The sequence below is a fragment of the Corvus hawaiiensis genome, chromosome 3, assembly GCF_020740725.1.
Source record: "Corvus hawaiiensis isolate bCorHaw1 chromosome 3, bCorHaw1.pri.cur, whole genome shotgun sequence".
NCBI lineage: Eukaryota > Metazoa > Chordata > Aves > Passeriformes > Corvidae > Corvus > Corvus hawaiiensis.
This window is the reverse complement of record NC_063215.1, coordinates 25019610-25045743: the sequence shown is the minus strand read 5'-3', so window position 1 is coordinate 25045743 and position 26134 is coordinate 25019610. Positions and strand designations below refer to the sequence as shown.

The 26134-nt window shown below is 39.7% G+C and overlaps 1 protein-coding gene across 3 annotated transcripts in view; it reads left to right on the top strand.

Annotated features, from left to right (window-relative positions):
- The window catches only part of GCLC (glutamate-cysteine ligase catalytic subunit), a 37099-nt gene extending 12020 nt beyond the window's left edge, over nt 1–25079 (top strand). Inside the window, exons 2-16 of one of the 3 annotated variants that reach the window (XM_048298187.1) lie at nt 2197–2309; nt 3122–3304; nt 5849–5989; nt 6740–6798; nt 6890–7026; nt 12630–12704; nt 13562–13678; nt 14497–14635; nt 15168–15280; nt 15957–16049; nt 16797–16901; nt 18956–19037; nt 19134–19237; nt 19330–19450; nt 23379–25079. In XM_048298187.1, the coding sequence (XP_048154144.1) occupies nt 2197–2309; nt 3122–3304; nt 5849–5989; nt 6740–6798; nt 6890–7026; nt 12630–12704; nt 13562–13678; nt 14497–14635; nt 15168–15280; nt 15957–16049; nt 16797–16901; nt 18956–19037; nt 19134–19237; nt 19330–19450; nt 23379–23584 (1788 nt within the window). In that variant the 3' untranslated portion in view covers nt 23585–25079. The remainder of the gene's footprint in view (nt 1–2196; nt 2310–3121; nt 3305–5848; nt 5990–6739; nt 6799–6889; nt 7027–12629; nt 12705–13561; nt 13679–14496; nt 14636–15167; nt 15281–15956; nt 16050–16796; nt 16902–18955; nt 19038–19133; nt 19238–19329; nt 19451–23378) is intronic. The other 2 variants (XM_048298188.1, XM_048298189.1) reach the window with 2 other exon arrangements.
- The last annotated feature ends 1055 nt before the right edge of the window (nt 25080–26134 follow it).

Below are 26134 nucleotides of genomic sequence, written 5' to 3'. Positions count from 1 at the left end.
AGCTACATTTGGAGAGGGATTTCTAGGAAAGGCGGCTAATCACAGTAGCATACTCATGTAAAGGTGGACAAGTGTTCAATTTTTGGGTCCCTCGATAGCAGCTGTAGTTCCTGTGCTCTCCCTTCTGTTACCCATTCCTACAGGCAATGTTGGGAGGAGGCCGGGCATGTGTCCAGCTTGATGCCCTTTCTGTATCCATCTGTATGACTCTCACCTGTGGACTTGGATACCCCTTGTAGATTAGGCCAGCTCCTAGTGAGAATGATACTTTTACAAAGCAGGAGATGATGTTGAACATGGTAGGGAAACTTGAAGTCCCTTTTTCTTTCCAATAGTAGGGTCAAATGACACTGGAGAGACTGCTGCTGGGTAATAACGAAATCAGTGCTCGACTGTGTTCTGGTTACTATAGTCTGTAGTTATCGCAAGTAGATTATTGCGGCATAATACACACAATTGACAGAATATACTGTGCAAGAAAGTGCAATCTGCACAGAAACTAGAAATCATCATTTGTTCTCTAAGAGGTTAAAATTTGAACTTAGAAAACATACAGTAAATGTGTATAATTGCTGGATGAGTCCTTCCAGAGTTTGTCTCTGATCAGATTCTGTAGAATTACAAACACTGTTGGATAATACTGCTTGTGATTTAATCACAAATCCCAACAGAGGATTGTATTTTTTGTCACAGTAGTAAGCAATAACTCTTCCATGGACACTGAAGCAGCCGAAGAACGTGAAGATCACAAATCTGCTTTACAGTGTGCTGTGAAATACAGCACAAGTTCCCTGTGTTTTGGCAAGCTGCTTTCCTATTTTCATCAGACTTCTGTACAAAATAGAAATTGCCATGAGTTGGTATGCTGCAACTTTAACCATGAGCATCTTGTGTGAGTCTGAACTCCTGGGACTGGAGCAGTCACATTTGTTAAATACAGAGGGATGTGGCTCTAGACAGTGTTGGAAAATGAAACTGAGGAGCACAGTGATAGTCCTAGCTGTGAAAATGCAACCTGAATTTTTAACTATAAATTGATGTTTGGACTAGATGATTTTTGGAAGTCTTGGAGGCAGTGGTTCGAGAGCCTCCAACAAAAGGCACTGCCTGTAACTGCTGGTCCAACCAGGGTTTGAAAGCCCATCCTCTGGCAATGCATTTCCATGTGTGACTTCTGTTTCCACATGGTAGGCAACACATCGCACCTGGGAGCTGGTTTGTCTTTTACACTTCCCAGAACATTGCTAAGCATCCTCTGACCTAGAGGTATTAGCAAATAGAGTGTATCCATAAGTATTGAAGGGCTATAAGCAGCTGTTAAGTTGCTGTGCTGGGTAGCACTCTGAAAGTCTTTATGGGAGCTTTGACAGCAAGTGTGCAGGGAGATCAGGAAGTTTGAGATGAGGGTGTTCCAGGTTTGGCTGCTTTCAGATAATGTCTGTTGGAGGAACATATTCTCTAGTGCTGGGATGCAGCACTGCTGTCATGAGTAGCTTGTTGGATCTAGTGTGGGTTGCAGCCTGGAGTAGGGACAGGGGCGAGGAGGCAGAGCTGTGGGGGCGAGGTATGGCGCTGGGCAGGAGGGGAAGAAAATGTGGCACCAAAGCTGGATCAAGCAGCGGTGAAAACCACTGTGCTATGCCAAGAGCTGGAGTGTCATAATGAGAGGACTGATGCTGTCACCAACAGCTGTGGGCTTTCTGTGGTGAAAATGAGACACAGTGCTAGTCCGTAATAGCTGCCACAAGTGATGGGTGTAAATGGATGTCTTGTAGAACGACTTTTGGTGGTTTTGTTTGTCTGGGTTTTTTTTTTTTGTCAGCAGCAGAGACTGATGAGATGACAGTGAAATGTTTGTGGGTTGCATATAGCTTGCATGTTTTAATTTTTTCTTGTCTAAAAATAATGTGAAGGCAAATACAAATTCAGGAGTTTTTTTGTGAAGTGTCTCCAATTAGAAATGGAGGGTAAGAAATTTCAAGGCATTTCCATTCTTTATTCAAGATGAAATAAGCCTGCAGCCGTCTTTGCTAGGATTGCTTACTGCATTCATAGTTAGTGATGTTTTTTAAACTTACATGAAGTTCAGTGTGATTTCTTTTTTTTCACTTGATGCTTAAAATTGTGTGCCAATGTGTTTGTGTCTGAACAAAACCTTACTGTTTAATTGTTTGTTTTGTTTTTATTATTTACAAGGTGGAATATATGTTGGTAAAATTTGACCATGAAAATAAGAAAGTGCGCTTGGTACTCTGTGGTGAAGAAGTTCTTCAAACACTGCAAGACAAGGGGGAGAAGGTAAACCCCAAGTGAGTAGCTGTTTCCAGTTTCTTTTTTTTTTATCCTCCTGTTATGATACTGTGCAAAATTTTGTTAACCTGGCTTAACATTCAAGTCTGCTCTTGGTAAAACTGTAAACCACAGATACTGATATTTTCAGATAAATCTGGGGTTCAGGAAGTGAAAGATTTTGAGCAGACTTGCAGGCAGTCCGTGCACTTTTTGTATTATGCTTTGAAATAAAGGAGGATGTAATGATGAGCCCACAAAAGTTGCAGTGCGGGTACTTGTTTTGTCTTGCTCTGATTTTGTGTCTGTGTGTACACAGTAATCCATGTCCCATAAAATATACATGTGTGTGCACTTGCTCCCGTATCTCTTGACTATAGGAGCAAGTGAGGGCTGTATAGGGGAAGCCTGTTGTCTGTAGGAGCACTCTCCCATTTTTGGAAGAACTAGAAATGTAGATGTAAGAATGGCAGGGATGTTTTTCCCTATCCTCTCCTGTGGAAAAACAGCAGTGATCTGTATTTTCTGGTTCCAGTTAAAACCCCGAAAAACAAAGCTTGATATAGATGCTAAGGGTGACTGCAATTTTGGTGTAGGCAAATTCTGCTTATTGTACTACACAGCAGCGCTATTACTGCCAAACTGCGCCTTGCTTTCTTTTCACCACTTCCTGATGGTGAGCTACATTTCAAGGTACATTGTGTTCCTCTGTCAAATATACAAGTATAGGAGATTTTTCTCGCAAGTGGTATTAATTTCTGAAATTCTCACAAATAATTAATGTTTTTTGAAGTTGCACAAATATTTAAATGTCGCTCTTCTTTCATCATAGTCACCCAACACTCTGGAGACCAGAATATGGAAGTTACATGATTGAAGGGACACCTGGACAGCCATATGGGGGAACCATGTCTGAATTCAACACTGTGCAAGACAACATGAGGAAAAGACGGCAAGAGGCTGCTTCTGTACTCAAAGAAAATGAGGCTGTTTGCACAGTGACATCATTTCCAAGGTGAGATGGTTGTTGAAGTGTAATGCCATGTTTCCTCTTCTCCTTACTGCATATAGCTAAACTGTTCAATGGAACAGAGAAAAATATTATTTGATTAAAATACTTTGGCTTGATGTTCCACTCATGTTTCCTAAAATTTTTCTTGCCATGAGACAAGCAAATAAGCATCTTCTATATTTTTAGGTTGCTTCTAACCTGTGACGATTTTGTATTAGGAGAGACTACTGAATATTTGTAACATAAAGTGCTAAGTAGAGAGTAGTCCGCCTTCTTGAGTTGATACAGAAAATTATATAGAAAAGGTTTCTCTTTACCTATTTTGCAAACTTTGATCTTTATAAGTAGCAGTTTTGCAAAACATGGCTAACCTGATCAATTTTTAATACTATTTTTTCGCTGAATTAAATGCAAGCTTCTGGTCGGTTGGAGCACTTGGACTTAGTACTTCTATTATATAATACTCTACTTACTGAATCTAGAAAGGAGAGCATCTCTCCTGGGTCAATACCCTTAGAAAGGATAGATTTCATCCTTTTTATTGTTGTAAAGACGTTACTGAAGAAATTAAATTCAGGATGAACTTCATTATCTAGGAGAAACTGTATTTTGTGACATTCCTTTCAAATATAATTCTAGGCAGAGATGTATTACATTCATTCTAAGTAGCCTGGTCAGTGAAGCGAATGAAGGTAATTATGCTTATAATGGTAAAAAAGTTTCTCTGCAGTAGAAGAGAAGCAGCTGGCCTTACTGGCTAGTTTCTTGTGTAATACAGAGTGTGATAGCCCAAATTTCTTGCTGAGAGGAGGAACAATACAAAATATGACTTAGCAGTAAAGGTGCCAAAATGTCTGCATAATGCCCCATGAATGCTGTTTTAAGAACACTCTGTTGACAAAATTTACTTTCACTTTATTAGTGGTACTAGATGTAATAAGAGCTTATTAAAGTGGTTAAGTAGTTCTCAGTGTATTACAGAATTGGGTTTTTTTCCCCTACAACCTTACAACTACATTATGTCATTTAATAAATTTTACATACAAACATTTTGGACCCAATCTTGCAGGGACTAAAGGGAGAAGAGTTCTTCATCACTTTGTAGATACAGATAAATACTTTTTACGTCACTGTAGGAGCGGTACATGGGACTTCAGTGAAAGCCAGTAAATCATGAAATGTAGTTTGTTTATTACTTAGGGGTCAATCCCTCAGAGATTGCTGTCCCTAGGGTAGCCTAATTTAGTTTATTATTTCTCCCTTTTGCTATCTTGCCGTTCAAGTCCCTGCTGGTGTGACTGGAGTCTGAGGTTATATATTTCTGAGGTTTCATGGGATTGAAGTTTTTTGCCACATTGTCTCTACAACAGCATGTACGTACGCCTGTGTGCATCTGTGCATGTACACATGTAATAATAAAATCTGTGCATTTGAAAAGACAAAAAAACTTGTTAGAGTGCAGACAGAAGAAAAGTAAAGAAGTAAGCTTATTCAAATTAAAACAACTCAGTTAAAAGTGAATGATTTGAAAATGCTTAATTATTTTAAAAATCTAGCTTAGATACTAAATGAGTGTCCCTAGTTCCTAAATTTGTGAATCCTCACTACTGGACCAGAAAATTGTTTTCTTTCTTGAGGACTGGAGGGCTGCAGTTCACAGTGTAGCATTTAGGTAAGTGATGAAGTTGGGTTTACAAGTTGTAGGACAACTTACACACTGAAACCAGGAAGAAGAAACAATATTGAAGTACTGAAATTGTGTTGAGCATAAATAATGTTCTCGGAAATGTGAGTGTTTCCTGATGTTTTGAGTAGTTTGTAATTTTATCAGCTAACTTTTTGTAACCATCTAAATACTAGAGCCTCTCAAGATAACACAATCTTTCCCCTTTTTACTGTGCAACATGGAGAAACTAATCTGCTACTTTACCTCAACCTTGTCAAATGTTCCTTTGTCTCAGCTGTACTGAAAGCTTATTCTTGTTTCAGGTGACTCTGAAACTTAAAATGGAGTTTCCCGAGGGGGAGAGGTGTATTCTGATTATCTTGCATATCTCTCAGCATTTTACACCTAATAGCTGCAATTTTTCTTTGCTTATGACATTCCCCTCACTGGGGTTTCCAGAGCTATAGAAGTGTTAAAAGACTTAGGATATGTGTACCACTTGAAACTACCACTAATTCTTACGGAGTTGGTTAAGTATGTATTTTAAAAGGGGTAGATTGTTAAGAGCAGAACTGGATAAATTACTTTGGCAGTTAACCTGTATCCTCTAGATAAACTTTAAAGCACAGAATGCAGCTGCGTGTCAGTATTAATAACAAGCACTAACACACTAGAATGTGTGTGTACCCCACACAGTACTGAAGTTTCCTGCTTCAGCCACTGAAAATGTCCATGTTTGCTGTCTAATGATAGACTAGTGGGGTTTCTTTAAAAAAAAGGCTGTGTTAACCACTGCAGAAGCTGGTTGTTGGCTGGTTGTCTACTAGAATACTAATCTGATCATCCGACCGTTCTAAAATCACAGTCTGTTTTCATTACAGCTTGGATCTCATTGTTGTGTTACATAGGTTAGGGTGTCCTGGGTTTACACTGCCGGAATATAAGCCAACACCAGTAGAAGGAGGAGCTTCAAAATCCCTCTTTTTTCCAGATGAAGCCATCAATAAACATCCTAGATTTAGGTAAGAATATTTTTGTGAAGTTTGAGAAGTTGAGTATTTTTTCTGTGCCTAAATATCATAGACAAACCTGCAAATTCTGTGCATTACTGGAATAGTAGCTAGTTGCTGCAGATATCACAAGGACTTGACTTGGACAGAAATGGTTGTGATGACCTGTATTTTCTTTTCAAAGTGTCTTAAGAAAATACACTGTTAAATTCAAGGAACTTTATGTAGTAGTTCACGCTATTATGGTGCAAAAAGTGTTGATTTTGCTACTGCAAACTGGTTTCCAGTTTGAAATCCTGTGCCTAAATGCTTCCATCACAGTTAATCCAGCTCTTGCTTAGGTGTGTCACAGTGACATCTCTGTACTCAGTAGCTTGGCCTAGTTACTCTGAAATGGACCATGTACTTCTCACTGTAAGGTGAGACTTTGGACTATGAAAATCATTCTGTTTAAAAACTAAGCATACCTTTTAACTTGCTCTTGTATTCTTCAGGTCCGTAGCCTTTTACTTCTGACTGTTTTATCAGCATAGTACTGTGAAGTCCATCAAAATAAGACTGACTTTACTGGAGAAAAATTCAGTGTTGTATATGTTACAGTCTATCTTACAACTAGGAAAAGAAGCCTCCTGAAGGAAAATGCTCAAAATAAATAGAAAGTTGACATTCTGAAACCCTAAAAATTGTTGAGAAGGTAGCTGCAAAAATATTTGCATAAAGAGAAAATTTGATATAATTCAAAAAACTTTTCTTCTTTTGTAGTACGCTGACCAGAAACATTCGACACCGAAGAGGAGAGAAGGTTGTGATAAATGTACCAAGTGAGTAAATTCAGTCTTATCTTTGTTCTTTTTCAAAATAATTGTTTAGTCTCATGCTCTGAGTTACTGAGTGCCTGTATTTTCCACACAGTATTTAAAGATAAGAACACGCCATCACCTTTTATTGAAACATTTCCTAATGATGATGGAGAAGCAGCAAAGGCAGCTAAGCCAGACTACATATATATGGATGCTATGGGTTTTGGAATGGGAAACTGTTGTCTCCAGGTAAAGTGCATCTGCTTTCAAGATGTTACTGCACATTGTCTTCTGTAAATGCTTCCCTTTTTAAGACTTGTCTTATGTCTACTTCCACTTTCATAGTTCAACTGATGCATTTTACATCGGTGTGGCAAAAGGGGAGATAAAAGAACAAATGGTATGTCTAGTATTCTAGTCTTCAAATCCAAGTATATTGGGGTTTTGTGGCCAGGTTTTGCTAGCAGAGGAGCTGAAGGGGTGGTTGCTGTGAGAAGGTGCTGGAAGCTTCTCCCATGTCCAACAGAGCCAATGCCAGCTGGCTCCAAGACAGACCCACTGCTGGCCAAGGCTGAGCCCACCAGTGACAGTGGTAGCACCTCTGAGATAAATACATTAAGAAGGAGGGAAAAAACTGCACAGTGACGCTGCAAAGATAGGAGTGAGAATATGTGAGAGGAACAGCTCTGCAGGCACCAAGGTCAATGAAGAAGCAGGGGGAGGAGGTGTTCAAGGTGATGGAGCTGAGATTCCCCTGGAGCCTGCAGTTAAGATCATGGTGAGGCAGGAGACTGGCATTGGAGCAGAGATCCACCTGCAGCCTCTGGAGGACCCCACACCAAAGCAGGTGGATGTGTGAAGGACGCAGTACCTGTTACCCCATGGAGCACCCATGCTGGAGCACTCAGTTCCTGAAAGACTGAACCCTGTGGAAGGGAGCCCAGCTGGAGCAGTTGATTAAGTGTAGCCCATGGGAAGGGCTGTTGTGGTTTAAACCCAGACAGCAAATAAGTACCGTGCCGTCACTCCCTCACACACACATGCACCCCCTTGCCCCTGGTGGGATGGGGAGGCAAATCGGAAATAGGTGAAACTTGTGGCTTGAGATAAAAACAGCTTAATAATTGAAATAAAATAAAATACAATAATAATGGTAAAGAAAATAAGAGAGGGGGGAATAAAACTCAAGAAGAAAGTGGTGCTCAGCCATACAGTTGCTCACAGTCTGCTGACAAATGCTCAGCCTGTCCCCAAGCAGCAATCAGCCCTTCCCAACCAAGTCCCCCAGTTTATGTACTGAGCATGATGCCATATAGTGTGGGATATCCCTTTGGCCAATTCAGGTCCCAGCTGTGCTCCCTCCTGGCTTCTTGTGCACCTGCTCACTGGCAGAGCATGGGAAACTGAGAAGTCCTTAATTTAGAGTAAGCCCTGCTCAGCAAGAACTAAAACATCAGTGTGTTATCAACATTATTCTCATAGTGAATCCAAAACACAGCACTGTACCCAGTCACTAGGAACAAAATTAATAATCCCAGCTGACGCCAGGACAAAGACTCATGTTGGAGCAGTGAACGTGTTCATTGGAGGACTGTCCGGGGGGGGGGGAGGAGCAGCAGAGACAATGTGTGATGAACTGACCGCAGCCCCCATTTGTCATTCTCTTGCATGGCTGGGAGGGGAGGAAGTAGAGAATTCAGGAGTGAAGTGGATTTTAAGATTTCGTTTTTATTTCTCATTATTCTGCTCTGATTTGACTCATGATAAAGTCAGTTAATTTCCCCAAGTTAAGCCTGTTTTGCCTGTGAGAATAACTGGTGAGTGATCTTCACCCCACAAAGTCGGGTCAGTGTTGATCTTCTGGAGGGTAGGAATGCTCTGCAGAGGGACCTGGACAGGCTGGAACAATGGGCCAAGGCCAATTACATGAGGTTCAATAAGACCGAGTGCTGGGTCCTGCACTTTGGCCACCACAAGCCCATGCAGTACTACAGTCTAGGGGCAGAGTAGCTGGAAGGCTGCCTAGTGGAAAAGGACCTGGGGATGCTGGTTGACATCCAGCTGATCATAAACCAGCATGTGGCCAAGAAGGCCTATGTCATCCTGGCCTGTATCTGCAGTAGTGTGGCCAGCAGGACCACGGCAGTGATTGTCCCTCTGTACTCAGCACTGGTGAGGCCACACCTCGAGTGTTGTGTCCAGGTCTGGGCCCCTCACTACAAGAAAGACATTGAGGGGCTGGAGGGAGTCCAGGGAAGAGCAATGGAGCTGGTGAAGGGTCTGGAGCACAAGGGTCTGTGAGGAGCAGCTGAGGGAGCTGTGAGTGTTTAGCCTGGAGAAAGGGAGGCTCAGGGGAGACCTTATCCCTCTCTACAACTACCTGAAAGGAGGTTGTAGCCCAGTGGGGGTTGGCCTCTTCTCTCAGGCAACCAGTGCCAGGACAAGAGGAAATGGCCTCAAGCTGTGCCAAGGGAGGTTCAGGTTGGACATCAAGAAGAAATTCTTCACAGAAGGGGTGAATTAGATAATGGAATGGACTGCCCAGGGAGGTGTTGGAATCACTGTACCTGGAGGTGTTTAAGGAAATACTGGATGTGCACTCAGTGCCATGGTCTAGTTGACAAGGTGGGGTTCAGTCATAGGCTGGACTCTGTGATCTCAGAGGTCTTTTCCAACCTAATTGATTCTGTGATCTCTCCCTGGCCTTACCTTGATCCTGAGCCTTCTGTTACATTTTCTCTTCCCTGTCCAGCAAAGGAGGGGAACGATAAAGTGGCTTAGTGGATATCTGGCATCCAGCCAGGGTCAGTCCAACACACCAGGTTTATTTGCTTGCATTATGTTTATTTTCTGCTAATATTCAAATGTAATTGGATGACTTGCTGAGAGGGTTTCTTGAACTGGTCAAACCACATTTGATCAAGCACCTGCTCCTGAAACTCCAGTACTTTTCAAGCGTGAAAGGTCATCTTCCAGTCTGGTCATCTTTCAGGCATTACCAAAGGACACTAGAGATGGAAACCGAGCAGTCTTGTAGGAATGGAAGAGGTTTCGTAGTTACTGATTTGGGGTGTTTTCCTCCTTCTGCACCCTTAGAACTGCAAAAGCAAGAGGTTGTGGGAATATTTTTAAAAATAAGTAGCTTTCTGCTTTTGTATAATTTAATTTCATTTACAAACATCATGACCTCCTGTATAAATTTTCTCATTCTTAAATATTTGTATCTATCTGCTAAAGAGTTGTCTTCTCACTGCTTGTACCGCAAACCTACCAGATCCATGAGGGTAGTTGTCTTCCCTAACTGTGTGCTGGGAGATGTTTTTGATTCTGTTTTCTCCCATTTGGACATGCCCACTTTTTATTGGTTTTAGTTATTTGCCTGAGTATTCCTGTCTTACAGTATCTTCCTTTTAAATCCAGGTGCTGAATATTAAGAGTGCTTTAATCCTTTCATTTTCTGTTTGTTTTAAATGTTTCTCTGATGTTGGGCACTGACTAACACCTTAGGTAATCATGGTGTATTTGTCTCTTGATAAAATATGCCTGTTGCCACTGCAGTCTTGGAAGCAGAGCTAGGAAGAGGCTAGTGTTAACTCTCTATGGAATTAAAGGAAATTCTCCAAGCTCTTCTTGTTTCATAGCAGGGGCAGAAAACCTCATGAAAAGCACTCCATTTGAGCTTGAGAAACTACAAAAGCTGTATAAATAAAAGTTCTTGACAGCTGCTACATATAGTTTCTGTCACTAGGGCAAATCAGGGAGAATCTGATGAGATAGTAAGGTTTACGTAATACTCTATCGTTTTACAAGGTGTTAGTTTGGCATGGTTTGTTTTATGCCATCTCTCATTTAAGACCAATAAAAGAAATCCAGCCTTATTCAGTCATTGTATGAACTTTAAGAACATTATTAAATTCCTTTTTAGAGGAGTACTAATTTACTATTACATTACCATTACATACTGTTAGATTTTTTTATTACGTTCTGGTAATCAGTGGCCAAATTCAAATTCAGTAGTCCTGTTATCATCAAAGGGAGAATGAAAACAAGGCAGGCAGCTGCTTCTGTATCAACTGATAATTCCTGATAACTGACTAGAAGAAAACATGTATTGCCCACCTATTTTTGTAAGGTAGTTTGTAGTATATATACTTCCTTTTGTGTTTGGGGGGTAGTCTTGTGGGTTTGGTTTTTGTTCCTGTTTTTCTTACTGCACACCAAGCTACAACTTGGTTTGATGCATTTCCAGGGTTAAAAATAATGTCTTGATGAGCTTGGGCTAGGATGGCCTGCACTGGCAGTGCCTGTAGCCCTCCTGGAGAAGACAGCCAGGCTCTTTTCGTCTGTAATGGGACATTTGCCTAGAAACCATGTTGAATCTCAGATTTAATGTGGTTTGGAATAAACATAAAAGGGAAGGGAAGGCAAATATCACTGTCTGGGGAAAGAGTGTAGGTTTCCTGTCAACCCACCCCCACTTCAAGGCTGGCTCCCTAGTGCTGAATGTCCAAAATTAGTGATGAGAAATCATACTTAGCTGCTTCTCTGCAAGATAATTAAATAATCTTGTCTTTTCAACAACTGTGTTTTTTGTTTGTTTGCTTGGTTTTCTCTCTGAAAAAAACAAGCCACTAGAAGGATAGACACAGAAGGAATATTTTCTCCACAGCAGAACTGTTTTCTAATCTGGGATGTTTTAATGAATATTGGCTGAAGAATTAAAAAGACGAAACAAACACAAACAAATCCCGTATTTTCACTATACCACCATCATCAACACCCCCCAAAAAAATCCATCTGCTCACTGAGGTACCAGTGAACTCAGGAGTTTTGGAGGGATTTGTTGGTTGTCCTTTTTTTTTTTTTTTTTTTGTCTTACTTGAGGTGCAGTTTGGTTTAGTGGCAAGCTGAGAATAACATTTGTGTTTTGTGGTACTCTCTAATTCTTATCCTTGGAAGAGGAAAGCCTGTGTACAACTGGCATTCAGGACAGCAAGCAGAAATGCTGATATAGAGCTGAAGCCTGTTGTATAACGTTATGACAGTGGTACAGAGGTACATTCCCATCTAAGTTTTCCTCTGATCTGTGAGTACGTAAACTGCTAAGACAAAGGGAGTTTTAAGACTGATCCCTCTCTGCATTATTTAAATTCATAAAGTGTTGGTTTGCAAGGCCCAGAGGATAAGATCTGCTACTAGAAATATGTCTTCTGTTTGATGCTGCTCTGAGTGAATTTCACAAAAATACTACTTTTCTGCAAGTATTTCTTTTCTATTTTTTTGCTGAGTTCTGGCCGCTAATGCAGAAAAAGCTGGACTTTTTTTTTTTAATGAAAGTTACAGTAGATACACAGATATTCTTTTTTTTCCCACAGTTTTTCAGGACCAAAGGCATCTTGAAATGTTCTTTAAAACAGGATTAGCGTCACATAAAACAAATGTTAAATCTACAATAGTGTCTGACTGTTGTTCTAAGTAGGTAGGTTCCTGGCTTATTTCCTGAAGGTGCATTACTCACCCATGTGTATTCTAGATGTTAACTCGGTTTTCTTTGATTCTGGCAAGTGTTTGTATATTTAGCCTCACCATGGAAGCATTATGGTCCGAAATCTTTTAATGAACATGGAAATGGCATGGAAAGAAGCTTCTAATATAAATGCTACTGGTAGGTGGGGCAGAAATGTGCCCAAGACTTAGGGTGAAAACCCGCACAAAACCAACCAACCAACCAAAAAACCCTAAAGCTTTTAGTATATAAATAATTATATTATATACTTGATTTTAAATGTAGGAAGACTGTGCTTCTTGTATGATTATAGAAATTGTGATAGCAATTGTACATCTTCCAACAGGTAACATTTCAGGCTTGCAGCATTTCTGAAGCAAGGTATCTCTATGATCAGCTAGCTACAATTTGTCCCATTGTGGTAAGTAATGGACATCTGTCAGATGAACTCTTCCTTAGTGGCAAAACCACTGTATGTAAAAAAAACAATATCCAAATTGCAAGCTCACAAATTGGGTACTCTGGGAGAAGATGCTTTCAAGAGTTGTGTTAACTATTTAATGTGCAGATGACACCACAAAACAGATGATATCTGTTCCTTCTTGGCCCTTGTGTCTATTTCTTCTCCTCCACTCTCACTCCCACATGCATGAGACTCTTGTTAAATAGTTTCAGAAATAGATTTGGGCAGTTTTTCATAAAAACAAGTCAAGCTTGCTCCTTAAAACAATTTTTGATTTTTCAACTCTGGTGTTATAGAGGGTTTCAGCTTAAGTTGTGTAAATCTGTCCCTTTTATAAGCATGTTGTCGTAAACAGCTTCTTATAATGGGAGTTACAAAAATAAGGTAACTGTCTGGTCTGGATGATGAGTAGATCCTGCTCCAAGTGAGGTACGTTCCAGCTGTGTTACTAAGGTGTTTGGCCAAACAAAAATAAACCAAATAAAATGATTGCCAGGTGAACTGTGCGAGCAGAATACTTGCTGATTTGTGTCAGAAATGCTACTGCCAGTATCATTTTTGTGTTCCTTAAACACTGATCTGTAGAGGTAAAACATTTGGGGAGTGTCAGATGCCACTTCAGGAATGGTAACCCTTCACCCAGGCGTTTTTTGGAGGGAGCAGTTGAGATATTTCTGGCTTTGGCTGTATGTTAAACTGAAGTATGTATACTTCAGTCCCTTCTGGACCAGCATGTTCCCTTTCCAGTGGGGTTGTATTTTGCTTTTGGTTCCTTGGCCTGTCCTTTGTTTTGATATCGGGCTGTTTCATTGTAGATGGCGTTGAGTGCTGCATCTCCATTCTACAGAGGCTACGTGTCTGACATTGACTGTCGCTGGGGAGTGATCTCTGCTTCCGTGGATGATCGAACGCGGGAGGAGAGAGGGCTAGAGGTAAGTCATGTTACCTAGTAGGTGTCTGGGGTTTTTCAGGCAAAAAAGTTAAATCTCCTTTAGTATGAAATTCTGCTTGTGCTCATCAGAATCACTAACCAGGGAATGTGATGGTCTCTGTGGTAAATACAGGAGAGATGGTGTAAACACTCACCTTGGTTGGATAGTGTGTTAACAGATACATATTTTTAGTTAGGTGTGCAATCCCAGTCTTCCACAGCTGGCTGAAAAGGGTCCCCTGTGATGAAACTTTCCAATTTGTGCTTGAGCCCAAAAGGCAAAAATTGCACTAAATTAAATAGCAGGTGCTGCTGAGTAGAATAAACTAGAACTATATGAAGAGAGCCAGGTGTCAGAACTTGAAGAGTTTCTCTAAGCAGGAATTTTCATTCAAAGCACTTAAAAAATTACATAAAGTAAATAATTTTTAAAATTTACTTGAAAGAATTCTTGAACTACATATTTTAAGGGCAGCTCTAACAGTGTGCACATAGTGAAACTGTTGGTATGTGTTTAATGCTTTCCAGGTGCTTGGGGTAATGGTATATTACATCAGGAAAACGTTTCCACTGCTAGAGAATTCTAGTCAATGTGTGAAGACTGATTTTTTGCTCAGATACATACATCTGCAAACAAAATAGTCGTAATTCCAGAATCACTTTATACTGAGCCTATTTAAGACTCGTGCTTTTAATAATTTTAATTGAGGCTGTAGGGTTTTTTAAATAGGATTATAATTCTCAAAGTGTCATTAGTGAGCAAAACTTAGGTAACATTGTTAACAAGCTGTTAAAATATTGTATTCTTAAATTATATAGCCACTGAAGAACAACCATTATAGAATCAGTAAATCCAGATATGATTCCATAGACAGTTATCTATCTGAATGTGGTGAGAAATACAATGACATTGATTTGACAATAGACAAAGATATCTACGAGCGCCTAATAAAGGAAGGTAAGTGTTTGCTTCATTATGAGCAGGTTAAGAATTATGTTTGCAGTGTGTGGGATATTTTATGTTTATGTTCTTGTTTGTTGCAAGCATTGTGCAGCCCTCAGAGTGACTTCTACTCAGGAAGTATCTGTGTAGAGTGGTCTTAAGAGTTTTTTAAAAAGGATTCGTTTGTAACAGAAACTGTCCCTAATGCATCAAACTGAGTTTCTCAAGCTGGAATTAAGGTTTTATTTTTATGGAGAGAGCAGAACTGCTGTAGGAAACATGGCACAGAATGCATCAGGAAACAGGAAAAATGGCAGCCACACCAATATTCAGCTGCCATTTCCAAACAAGAACCTGTTTATTTTTGGGTTTTTTTCTCTTTTTAATCATCACCTTCCTTCCTGAAGTCATCATTTAAACTTTAACAGGATGTGGTGGGTTGAGGTAGCATTGCAGTGTTAGATATTTTCAGTCTTGTAAAAAAAAATCATTTCCTACAACCTATTTTGATATGTGTGAATTGTTTGTTTGAATTTTCATTTTGTAGGTATTGACCATCTTTTGGCACAGCATATTGCACACTTGTTCATTCGAGACCCATTGACTTTGTTTGAGGAGAAAATACATCTAGATGATGCAAATGAATCCGACCATTTTGAGGTTACGTTTGATTTAGAGGAATTTAATAAACATGTATATATGATTGGTTATTTTTATAATGCTACTTAATTGGAAGATGGTTGTATTAGCTAAGAATTTTTTCATTGATTTTTCACTTCAACTAGTTCTTTAGCATATGACTGCAGTTATAAGCACATTCATTTATTCATTTTATCTTTTATTTAGAAGGTGATGGCTTATAGTTTAAACCAAATAAAATATGAAGAGCCTAAATTATAGCTATGTATATAAATGTTAAGGGGAACTGTTAATTTTTAAGGCTTCCTAAAAACTGGTTTGTATTTTATTTAGTAGAAAGCTCCCTTTTACAGCTTTATGAGATAATAGCTATGGTCATATTAGGCCTTTTTAGTTTGGGATGTGTCAGCCCCTCATGAAAAAATAAAGTCAGCTGCATGTTAGTCCCTTAGTGTCTTGTACATAATACTCAACAAAAATAGCATGAGAAAGTACAACATATTTGTTCCTAGGATGGGTAGTTAGTTGTACTGTAGGCTTTAGGAAGTTATGGCACTTACTTTGGAACCACTTCTCTAGCCTGATGCACTGTTCCAAGGAAAATACTAGGACTCTAGTTATCTGCTTATTTTTCTTTGATTATATTATAGAATGATGTGTATCTTGATTGTGACAGATTATTTCATGTGCTTTGCAGAATATTCAGTCTACAAACTGGCAGACAATGAGGTTTAAGCCACCACCTCCAAATTCAGATATTGGATGGAGAGTGGAATTCAGACCTATGGAGGTAAGGAAGACATCAATATGTACAAGAGCACATTTCCTTTTAAGTGGAAAAGTACCAGCCATTCTGCCATCCAGTATCAAACTCCTATTACTTGTGCTGTGTTTTCTTCCCTTTGATTCGCTAGATGCAAGTGAAGTGGACAGCAGTATTTAATCAGACATGGACTGTGGGAATGTAACTGACAGGAGAATTCACTGCAGCACAGCAACGCATGCTAATGGATTTGGGGTGATGGGGAAAGGAATTAGGCTTGTATTAAAGCAGCAGTAAACAAAGCCCCATTTAGCTTCTAGAGACTGTATTTTTCCAGTACATTTCCTGGTACTGAACAATTCCACTGTCAGAGTTTTGTTTCTTTCAGAAGTGCTTTTATTCTATAGCTGTCTGTTTCTAAGCTCTCTGAATTTAATCCTTTTACAGTGGAAATTTAAAAGCTACTATACTTCTGTAATTAGACAGAGAGCCTGAAGGTGCAGGTTATTAGATAGTCTTTAGAAACACAAGTGTGCTTTGGCATCAAATTGCAGGGTTGATTGAGTTTGTTGAAGCGTGTGCGTGCACTGTGCGCTGGAAGTCACTGCTGGTGATTGCGTGTGTGCATCAGCCCTCGGCGAGTGCAGTGTGTGTGAACACAAGTACCAACATGAACATCCGAGTCAAACTGTTCTAGGCTGTCCTTGCTGTTTGACTACTTGCATGAGTGTGTTCCCACTAAAGTAATTGAATCTCTAATCCTTTCATGTCTAGGTCCAGTTAACAGACTTTGAAAACTCTGCATATGTTGTGTTTGTGGTATTGCTAACCAGAGTGATTCTGTCATATAAACTAGATTTTCTCATTCCTTTGTCCAAGGTAAGTATGGAAGATCAGATCTATTAGAGCTAAATGTAAAGGATTTGCATCAAGTCTGATTTTTATCCCCTGCAAGCTAGGAAATTGTGCACTTACAGAACAGTCATTTTTGTCTTTCAGTCAGTTTTCATCTGTACTGGTAGTTTGAATTTCAACTCTACAGTGTTAAACAAATATTTTACTGCTGTCTCATGAAATTAAACACAGACAAATGCTGTAGGAATTTCTGTGATGCCTAGCAGTGTCTGCAGAAATGTTGTGAAATACCACTGTCACAGGCTGCTTGGAGGCTGGGAAAGGGCATGTTTCCCCCATTTTACATGCAGGGGGAGAATAACCTGTGGAGATCAAAATAAATGCTTCAGACTTACCTTAGCATGGATATTGCCTGCATCTCATGCTCTTACTCTGTGTTATGTTTGTGTCTGGTGGAGAGGGAAAGGAGGAGCTCAGCATGCTTAGTGTTACACAGTTATTTGAGTGGAAACAAATACTGCTGGTTCTGGTCACAACTGTGACTTGTCTTTAGACAGAAGAGCCATGCAAAATGTACTTTTTCCTTAATCTTGCCCTCACAATTGCTGAACTGTTTTGTGTGAAATTGTCCTTGTGTGTCCTCTTTCTGAGGCACTTGACCAAAAAATGTCTTTTTAGATAGAGACTCTTGCAATGTTATAGGTAACTTTGAGAAAGATCTTGTAGGGCAGAAGGCTTTTGACGCTATGCTGGAAAATCCAGCATAGCCATAGTATCCCGTGGCTTTTCATAGAGTTTTTTAATTAAAATGGAGAAAAATACTGAAGTCATAGATTTACAGTAATCATACCATGCATTTGGTATGACTCCCTGAAGTCAAGGAGTTTAGACTTCATAAATAATGCAGCAATTTAGCACTTAGATTACATAATTACATTGTTATTTGAGTGTCTCAAAAGCACAAAATTTTTAACTACCAGTTAAGAGTGAATAAGAGATCAGGTGCTGAAAGAACCTGAACAGAATCATAGGGCTGGGGGGTTTAAAATTGCTTGAGCTTGCCAAGCAATTTGGCAGGTAATGCAACACAGAATTGCACAACCATTGGTAAGCCTGCCTCTTTCAAGTAAAATAATAGGGGGTTATGGGGCTAATCTCACACTAATCTTGGCTGTCTGATTGAATGCGGTTGAACGCTCGTCAGCTGGGACTGGAGTTCTTTCAAACTTTCAAGACAGCCTGTTGTGTAAATAGGTTTCATAATGTAAAATGAATTGAAAACAAAGCTTTGAAAGGTAAGAAGTGAAGCTTTTGCATAGTCTTTAATTAAAGGTCAGACAAAGAATTCAGCAAATCATATCTCTTTTTCTGAAGACAATATGGTAAAGCTAATGCCCAAAAGCTGTATGATGTTAATTCCCTGAGAAAAGACCAACCACAGAACTTGGACAAAATCTTCCATCCAGAAAGATAGAGCAATGCTTATGTCATTTGCAGAGCATATGTACTTTGTACTTTGCAGGACTTTCGAGAGGCCTGAAATTTAGAACTTCTTTGCTAGCAATCTAAGTTGAAATATCTAACAGATGTTTGGGAATGGAATAGATACAATTCCCATGCAAAGTTACTTGAATGCTCTTTCTGAAAGTTTGTTTAATACAGTGATAATTCTTCTAAAGACAGTGATGATTTTGTTAATAAAAGCAGCAAACTATGGGTAGGGAAATTGAAATTTTCTTCTTCCGTACTTATTTAAATTGCATCTAAATATGCAAAGAAGTAATTATAAATATTCCTGTGTTTTCATCCAAACTTAAATTAGCATAGCATGTTCTAACATGATACTGTCACCTATTCTGCTGGAGACCCAGTTTCATTAAATGTCATCTATTCACGGGTTTGTCCTGGACACTTAAGAATGAAATAAAACTTACCTTCATAGCTTGTGTGATGAAATAGTAAGAAGTATAGTATAGTAAGAAATACAGATGTTTCAACTTGTGAAACCCAAATGTGACAGTTTGGTAGAATCCTACTTTTTAAAAAGTCATAGATCTCTGAAATACTTTTTTTGCCAGGTGGATGAAAACATGAAGGTGGCCCAGAAAAGAGATGCTGTCCGACAGGGAATGTTTTACTTCAGAAAAGATATATGCAAAGGTATCACATCAAGTAATCTGACTAACACTGTTGTGGATGTTTAGAGCATGTCTTGCCTTTTAACCATTTTTTCCTTTCCCTTTGTCACACATGAAGGTGGAAATGCTGTTGTGGATGGATGTGGCTCTGCACAGAATGGGACAGGCACCGACACAGAAGAGTACACCTTAATGAGAATTGATACAATTATCAATGGGAAGGTCATAGCCTCTTCTACCCGGAACACATTCTGTTCTACCCTCCCAGAAACCAGACTGAGTGTGTTTTATGCTGATTCTGTTCTCTTACACAGGAAGGAGTCTTTCCTGGTTTGATCCCAATTTTGAATTCCTATCTTGAAAACATGGAAGTGGATGTGGACACAAGATGCACCATCCTAAACTATCTGAAGCTAATAAAAAAGAGAGCCTCTGGTATGTTTGACATTTTTGGACATTGACTTTCTTGGCCTTTTTCTACTTTCAGTTGGATAAAACTGACAGCAGCTGTGGATGTCTCGTTAGCTGTTCAATCATTAGAGTAAAGGATTGGAGTGTGTTCTCTGGCTTAAATCTTGTCCTGTCTATTTTTGATTTTTAATGTTTAGTGATCCATTTTAGAACTTAAATTAGGAGTAACTGATAGAGTAACAATCATGGTTTAGAGAGTAGTATATACGCAGTCCTTGATGGTGCTTTTCAACATGATTTACTGCTGCTTTCACCAGTTACTGCTGCTTTTGCCACTGTATTGTCCACTTTGTAGTAGTTTAAACATACACTAGTCCACTTTGCCCTGTCATTTGAGTGTTGTGAGAGTATTTGAGGTTGGGTCTGATAGCTTGCCTGGTATTACTGGTGTGACTCCAAAGCTGGCTGCTCCAAAGCAGTCGTAAGTCTAAACTCAGGTCTGCTAGACCATGGGACCTAGGCTTTAGCTCACTGATTAGAAAGTCCTTCCGCATGTAGCAGAACTTCTTCAAGGCAGAGCAGACTCTTTCACTGGCTTCCACGTTGCAATGTTTTTCAGGAAAGGTGTATAATGACTGTTTATGTTTCTTCTTAAAATGCAGCCATATAGTGAGTAAAAGATGCAAGCTAAACTTAATTCAGAACTGTGTGCTTAGCTCAGCCTGCAGCAGCTTTTTAACTTTTTCTGTGTAAACCCCCTGTATACCTGCACTGATGTAAATTTAGTTAGATGGTTAATTTTAGCCTCATAAGTCAAGGCTTTTTTTTTTTCTTCCCCTCCCCCAGTTCTAAACTAAAGTGTTGCATTCCTTTTTAATTCTTGAAAATTGGTGTAGAATCTTTTAGGTAAAGACCTTTCTAAAGCTGAGGTGGAAATCGGAATTGTGTCTTATCTGGTAATTCACTACTTTAGCAGTACTTCAGAGTGATAACATGTTTTTAAATGTTCCCTTGTCTGTTGGGTTTTTTTTCCCTTCAGAGAAATGCTGTTGAAAAAACAAGGAATGCATATGTCTAGCATAGTCTTTTTCCTAAGGCCTAGTGACCTGGGTCCAACCCCAGCTGCAGGTGTTACCCACCAAAGAAAAACTTCGCTACCTCGTGTAAAGTTGCAGTCATTGCAAAAGTCAGCTCCTGTATTTACACAGACCTAAGAGCTGTGAGAGTAGGTAGATAAGAGTCTAGGGTTTATAGTTCAGCTCTTATGAACTTATGAAATGACTTCTAAATGAAGCTTCTTAAGTGTCGCGGTATCCCACAGCCGTAGGAAGGAGAAGAGAGATCCAGCAGGCAGGAATTGTGCAGCAAGATTGATTTATTTAATTATTTTACAACTCTTTTATAGACTTTTTTCTTCATAGTCTAATTGGTCAAAGGATCAGCCACCCCTTGGGGTGATTGGCTAAAATCCATTGTCAAAATATTTTTCTACTGTACTATAAACAAAGGTTTCCAAGGTCACAGGTGTTCATAGTATATAGTTTATATATTATCTACTAATATCTTCTGTGAGAGAGAAAAATATCTCACAGGACTGGAAAGAAGCAAGAAAAATTCTTGCTAGCAGAATATTTGTATCCACACTTAAGTACTAGAACGCACAGAATAAAAAAACATTAGGTATTGTATTACTGTGCCGCAATGATTCTCAGTTGGAAGTTTTTGATTATTCTAGTTTACTCTCAATATTAAATCAAATGCTCCTGATCTGCAGCCTGTTTAGCATGAGTCATATCCACAAAGAGTGGCCATTTTTCAGATTTCTCAAATGGTGAACACAGCACTCATGAGTTAAGACCACTGACACCTTAGCTGCTGTGGCTGTAACCTTGCCCCGACATCATTCATTTGAGCTTCAGTCACATCCTCTCCTGCAGCACAGCAAGGCATTACTATCCTGGTCTCTGTTCAGATGGTGTGTGACTGCCACCACTCAGTGAGACTACAGATTTGCTAGGCAGGCAGCAGCTGCTGACCACCACCAAATATTAATGAAAGCAGTACTGAGGTAGCAGCAGCAAGCGGTCCTTGCCCTGGTGTGCTCTCCTGGCTCCTGGTTGCCTGCAGTGCAGTAATCAGAGCTTGATGAGCGTTCAGAAATGTGATTTCCATTATCTTTGCCTTACCTTTCTTGAAGCAGTTACACTTTTGGTCCCCCTAAAGTCATACAATAAAATTGACACAGCTCTATTATATGCTTTTTGCAAAAATGAATTCTGTAATTTTTCGTGTTTAAGTGCTCTTCAGGTACTCCATGATACGCCTTCTAGTTCTCTGTTGCAGAATCATGTTTGTCTACTCACTTGTCATCAGCATTCATAATTGTGCACACTTCTCCAGTATATTGTTGCTCCTGAACTTACAATTGGCTTTGTCTTGTCTCTCCTTGCCTGGAAGGTGTCTCACACCTTTTGTCAGTTGTGGTGCCTATCCCACGATGTACTTTGGAGAGCCGCCGGCTGTGCTCCCAGTGAAGGTGTGCAGGGTACAGCGGGACGAGGATGAGGAGTGCCTGGGCTGCCTGGCCACTAGGTGTCTGTGTTGGTGTGTGCTGGACGGCTCCGCCAGCACTGACACCTGCACGGCTTGCAGTTCAAACATGAGTCTCTTTTTAAGCTTTGCTCGGCTCATCTCCTGACTCCACTGACTTTCTTGCAGGCCTCCTGCTTCTTGTTGGTGTCAGAAAGTTTTCATGTTGAGATTTTAGTGTCTTCAACAAATAAAGCCCCTTGGGTAATTTTTTTTCTGCCCGCTTATGTAGAAGTCTAAACTATGACCTCATTCCTTTAAGACATTACTTCTGGTTTTTGGAGCACATTTTGATTTCTAGTAAACTTTTTTGTTCTGCTTTTCTTTCCTGTACATTTTGCAATTTTTCTGATTTGTCTTTGTGTACATCTGTTCAAAACCACTGCTAGGATATTTTCACATAGTGTTGGATTCTTTTTACTTTTTATTTGTGTGTTCCTTCATGCTTTCTCTAACTTGATTCCTCTTGGCTTTTATAATATTCTTAAACCAAAGACTTCTGTAGTAGAAGCCCTTGACTCTTTCCACTCTCGTAACGAAGCTGATGTTCCAGTAGCTAGCCATGAAAGTTTTTCTAGGCTCTTTGAGCATCCCATCAGCCCATCTTAATGTCTTGCTGTCAGAGCTACCTTAAATTTGTAGTATTTAAGGTTTGATTGCACATGCTGCATTCAGGAGCAACATTCAGCAGCCTGGACACTGGTGTCCAGCCAGTCCCCAGCTGCTACTTCATAGGGATACCAGTCTCCTGCAAGGGGTGTGTGTCATTGGGTGACCTTGTATAGAGGTGCTGGGGACCCTTCAGTACCTGCTGACCAACCCAAGAACTGTGTAGTGAAGCAGAGGCACTGTGTACAAACCAGAAGTTGGTATGATTTGGAACCAGCCTATTTTTTGCTAGAGTAGCTGCCAGAGGGAGAAAGAATAGTAAGCCAAGGCTGACTGATCAAAACTAGCAGCTCGGTTGGATGGATCAACTACAAAATTATTTTATATAAATGAAGTAGTGCAGAGGTGTCTGTTGATTCATCTCAGACAGATTCTCTGTTAAATGAAATGTTTAAGACCTTTTGCTGTACAATCTGTTGGTAGCACCTGCTCCACCTGCTACTTCCCTCTGCATTATGTCACTGGAACATGTAAAAGTTTGAAAATCGCACCAGATAAGTGGCTTTTAGACCATCTGGGTTATGTCAGCATAATTGTGCCTGCAGTTCAGCCATATTTGAAAACCAAAAAGTATAGGAATGTGTTTCTCATGAAAGCATGGGCTACTCATTGTGTGTATAGTGCACAGAACTCTAGATGTTGTACTGCTAAATTAGTGTATAAACTGTGGAATTTAACTTCCTCTTGCCCGCAGGAGAATTAATGACAGTTGCTCGATGGATGAGGGAATTTATCGCACAGCATCCAGACTACAAGCAAGACAGTGTGATAACTGATGAAATTAATTACAGCCTTATGTGGAAATGCAACCAAATCGCACAAGGCCAGGCAGAGTGTCCTGAACTGTTGGGGGTAGGATTCAATAAGAAACAAAGTGGAAACAAAACTGACTCTTTGTAATGAATGAATGAATGCTTCTTAAATAATAAAAACTTTAAGCCTTTTAGCAAAGCACTAGCAAAGATACTGTGAATCTGGTACAGTTTCATGGTGTGAAGACCAAAACAGGGATACTGCACTATAAAATGGGCCAATCTGCCTAAATTCTCATTTAAGGCATCCTAAAATAGGCATATTCTTATTGTTAAGGTTTATACAATGTACATGTAAATAGTAAAATATTTTTGATTAACATCAATGTATTTTAATAACATTGTAACTAAAGTTATTGTGAATTAGCTTGTAACTTTTTTATGCTTAATATAGAAAGAAAAATTGTCCTGAACAGCTTTGTAAATGTAATGGTACTTCTATATTATATGCATTCCAGTTACTGAATGTTTACTGTAATTTTTTTAACCTGGAATGTGCTAAGTAATTTACCTTATTGTGTAAGAAAAAAAAAAGTCCTTCTGGATCTACCTGAGTCACAGATACTTCTTCCTTCCATTTGGGTTTTGAAAGTATGTAAGAACAGACAAATATATGTGCATCCCAGTTGTTAATCTTACAGCAGTTTCTCAGTTGCCACAAGACCTGCATCCACTTGTTAACTGTAAAACTCAGAGGAACAGATCTGTCTTTGTTCAGATAATGCAAGTCAGGCTGCCTGCAGATGCACAGTTATTTTCTTCCCCTCTGAAATAAGCTGTATGCTGTCTCAGTTCAGAAATCTGCCAGATGATTTCACCAAAAAAGTAGTAATGGGAGATGTGTCAAAAGAGAGGAGGAAATGAGAGCTGGACATACAGCTCTCTTCACAAAGGAACCAGAGACAGCTGCTCTGGACTTCAGCCTGCTTGACTGCTCTTCTCCCACACTGCTGGTGTTCCCATAGTCGACAATGACTGCAGCACAAAACCAAACTTCTATCCATTCTTCCTAAAGATGGAGTTTCTCATTTTATTAATTATAAGTATTTTTGTCAGCATGTTTTAATTCCTGTAGGCTAATTTATGTAGCTGGCTGGGGTTACCTACGTAGCTGTAGTTATAGACAACTTAATCCCCTCTAGAAAACAGTTTCAAGAGAAATTTTGGATTGCACTAATCCTTTGAATTGGAAGCTGGTGCTGGGAGTGACTGTAAAGTATTTAAATTCAGCCATTGCATCTGTAAATAAAGCAAACTTAAGGGGCCTTTTTGATTTAGCTTCATAACTGATTTCTAGAAGTGAATTGCATTAGGGGTAGAAGATGCAAAGCTTTAATGCAAGCATATATAAATACCTAAGATGTAATGATTCTTTTAAAAGAACTAATGGAGAAACTGCAGTGAGAGATGCACTAAGAAGAAGCTTTTATGTACTGAATTACACTTTATTCTGTGTTCACAGGTGTGCTTTAGAGAATAAAAAGAATGCTCTTTTTCTGCAGTGGTGAATTTGTTTTAATTAAGGTGTAGGCATATGCCAATTTAGTTTCTGTAATAAGGAAATAAAAATAAAATTTGCAGTATGTGTTGGTCACTTCCATGACTTGAATCCGCACTTTCAGATTCAAAAAAGGAGGAGTTGCATACCTGGCAAGTACAACTCACCCAGACTCACTTTGTTCACAGTGGAGCTTTTCAGGACTCAGACAAATGGTCTGCCACTTCTACAGCATAGAAGTCCTTGCTATTGTCAAGGTAGCATCTCTCTGATTGCACAGCATGAGCTGCTGTGCTTTGAGGACCCCTAAAAATAGTTGGAATGCTTTTCTGCTGGTACTGCATCAATACATGTCCTTATTCCCTTTCAGTTGACATTGAATCACCCTTCTGGCAGACTATGTGTCCTGTGAGAGAACATTTTGTCATGATGTCCTGAAAGTTGTGGCTGGAAGTTTCCCTCCTGACTTGTGTGCATGTTTCCAAAAGGGATGAGTGAGATCAAACAGAGCTGCTGCTGTTTTTTGAGACATGCATGGTTGTAGTGTCTAAGCATCTTACAGTCACTAGATGAAGAGTTGAAGTATGTGATGCAGTCTTTTTTTACAGTGTCGTGAGGGCTCTCACAGGGCAAACCAGAGTTGCTGCAGGGAGAGGGGGCAAGCTTTGCCACTAGTTTTGAATACAACTTAGAACAGAGCCACCTCTCTCTGTGCCCACTCTGAGGTAGAGAAGCAAACCCTAGTGCAAGCCTCAAGTGCTGGCTGACTTTTTTGCAGAGAGCATGAGAAACTCCTTTGGGCTATGAATTCAGGACTTTTGGTCCTGCAATCATGAAGTGGTTTCATGGAAATAATGACCTTTCCAACAATCATGTGAGCAAAGGGAGGGGAAGAAGCATGAGACACGTGAGGTGAACTGTGATTGATTCCTTGCCCAAAGACTAACTGTGCAGCAGTTGTGGCACTTTCAGTGATCATGATGTTGGCCCCAGTTCATCCCAGTAACATGCTTCATGCCTTTCACTCAGTTTTCAGCTAGGAGATTCCATTGTGATCTCCAGAGGTCTTGATGCTATGAACTCTGATGCCAGTTTTCTCTTGAGTCAGACTATTTATGTTCAAATGTCTTTGTTTCTGGA